Genomic DNA, 2758 nt, shown 5'->3' with positions numbered 1-2758 from the left:
CTATATTTTGTGATAAATAAGAGTTTATTTTGAGATAAATTATTATTATTTTGTTTGTTAAACACCAACTTATCAAGGGATCTTTTTTCTATGTGTTTCAGAGCTTAAAAGTTTGTTTGGTGAATGATAAAGTTCGATTGCACATCAAGTGTTTGATCAATTGCTTGAATGAATAAATAAAACAAATTTCTGTCTGGTCGCCTTATCAAGTCTCAGGTACCGAATAAGTTCTTTTGATTTAATTTATTAAAACAGCCTTGAACCTGTTTATTCATTTTGGACGTTACATTTAATACGAACAAACCCATTATGCACACGGTTTTAATATTAGAAGGATAGCTTGTGTTTTAATATGGAATATTTGTTTATGTATGTAGCTGCTGGTGTTTATCTGTTTTGTTATTTGTTAAACAAATAGAGTGATATATTTACGCTAATTATTTTTTTTTTTTGAAAAGCAAGTAACATTATATATAACCAACTAAACAACGAGAGTACAGAACATGCTAGGACTAAAAGAAGGCCTAGCCGAACACACGAGAAAAAAGGGAGCTGAGAATGCAACCCTTACAAAGACAAAAAGACTAACAAACTAGATATGGAGAAGGATTAACGAGCCAATTTTGCCAATCGATCTTTTTTTCTTTAAGCCGACATGAGATCCACTCATATGATTTCACTTGTATTTCGTTTAGAGCAACTGGAGCATTCCATCTTTTGTTTTGAAACACCACCGAATTACGAATCTTCCACAGATAGTATACGCACACCCATTCCACCGCTTGCCAAATTTTAGAACCAAGCGGAGATACATTCTGAGAAGTTTTCCCACGAAGAAAATCATTGAAACTAAGATTTGAGCAAATATCAATATTCCACCACTTATAAACCCGAGACCATATATCAAAGGATAAATTACATTCGACCAAACAGTGTTCCATCGATTCAAGACCGTCATCACACACCGGATATCTCACACTATGAAGATCAATGCCCCGTTTGTCAAGCTCGATTCTCACCGGAATTCTTTTCCTCAAGGCTCTCCATACAAATATTTCAAGCTTGTTGGGGACAAGATTATTTCGCAAAGTTACTTGAGTTGATGAGTTTGAGATATCGAACATCCGACTATCAATATTTTGAGATAATCTTTTAACAGTAAAGCAACCATTACCCGCAAGAACCCATTTCCATGTTACCGGACTGTTGAAATTCAACGAGATCGATTTGATTAAGTTCACCAATTTCACGAACTCAGCTGCAGTCCTACCTGTTGGATTACGCACCCATTCCCACAAAAACTGCATCGAGTTATCTGCTGAATCTGACCGAAAAGATGCTGCTGCTGATGCGTCTAGCCCTGCTACTGGATTAGAACTTGTAGCAATAGCCGAGGCCAAAACAGTAGCTGAAACAGAAGCAGTATTAGCAGCCTGATTAGTGACTGAATGAACTAAAACGGGAGCTGTGTTAGTGGTCTGTTCAGCAGCTGGATGAGTTGAAACAACAGCCTGATCTGACACTGCAACACGCCCTCTAACCGAGACATCTTTATTGGAATCGAGCATGTACAATCTAGGAAATAAATTCTTCAAATTGTCCGAACTGCACCATAAATCATTCCAAAACGACGTAGATCTTCCATCACCTAAAGATGTCATGAAAGAATTTGAAAAAGAAATTTGCAAGTTATCAATTTGGTTCCCTGCAAAGATAATGTTGTTCCAAATGCCCGAGGCCGAAAGGCGAGCAAGCTCTCCCTCCGGTCTAAGGCCACCGTCAATTCCATAAATGCTACGAATAACATTGGTCCACAAACAATCGGTTTCGGTTTTGAACCTCCACCACCATTTGCCTAAAAGAGCAAGGTTTTTGCCTTTTAATGACCCGATGTTTAAACCCCCCTCCCCGTAAGGTAATAAAGTAGTGTCCCATTTTACCCATGTGATTTTTGAATCCAAAGAATCCCCGCCCCAAAAAAATTTCCGTCTCACACTCTCAAGTAAATTAAGCACGCAAGGCGGAGCACGGTAGATCGAGAAATAATACAAAGGGAGACTACTAAGAACCGATTTTAAAAGAACCAATCTTCCACCATAAGAAACCGTTCTTCTTTTCCAATCCGAGAGCCTTTTCTTAAATTTATCGATCACCGGTGCCCAATCATTTAATTTCTTCATTTTTGCACCAATTGGTAAACCGAGATAAATGAAGGGGAATTTCCCGGCTTGACAACCCATTCGCCTAGCTAAAACTTCAACTTCAATGGAATCAACACCCACACCATAAAGGAAACTTTTATGAAAGTTTACTTTTAAACCCGATGCCAATTCAAAACATTTTAGAATGTTAATGAGATTCCGAGCATTCACCCTAGACCATTCCCCAAAGAATATAGTATCATCCGCATATTGCAAATGGGAGATTAAAACCTTTTCCCTTCCAATTTTCAAACCTTTGAAAAGATCTTTTTCCACCGCGGCCTTTGTAAGAATGTTGATATCGAGCAAAAAGTCACATTTTTACCCCCTAAATCAGGTCCTAAAACAATAAAGATTAAAACTTTGTCGGCAAAATTATCGTTTTTTCAGTTGATTTTGTAGATTGAGTAATTACAAAGGCGCTGCAAAAAGAATCAAGTAAAACGGAGCTAAAACGAAGATTCTAGAGCGAAAACGGTGAAAGACAAGAAATCAAGTTACGATTCAGTGAATCATGCCTGACCAAGCAAGCCATACGGCCTGCCATACGGCCTGCC

The 2758-nt window shown here is 38.0% G+C and overlaps 1 protein-coding gene across 1 annotated transcript; it reads right to left on the bottom strand.

Moving 5' to 3' along the window:
• Nucleotides 1–584: 584 nt before the first annotated feature.
• On the bottom strand, nucleotides 585–2240 carry LOC139868912 (uncharacterized). Its single transcript, XM_071857249.1, has one exon. It carries the CDS (start codon nucleotides 2238–2240, stop codon nucleotides 585–587), a length of 1656 nt encoding a protein of 551 aa, XP_071713350.1.
• Between the last annotated feature and the right edge of the window lie 518 nt (nucleotides 2241–2758).

Source organism: Rutidosis leptorrhynchoides, chromosome 9 (assembly GCF_046630445.1).
Source record: "Rutidosis leptorrhynchoides isolate AG116_Rl617_1_P2 chromosome 9, CSIRO_AGI_Rlap_v1, whole genome shotgun sequence".
In the NCBI taxonomy this organism is placed as follows: domain Eukaryota; kingdom Viridiplantae; phylum Streptophyta; class Magnoliopsida; order Asterales; family Asteraceae; genus Rutidosis; species Rutidosis leptorrhynchoides.
The sequence above is the reverse complement of the archived record's forward strand: the minus strand, read 5'-3'. Positions and strand labels throughout refer to the sequence as shown.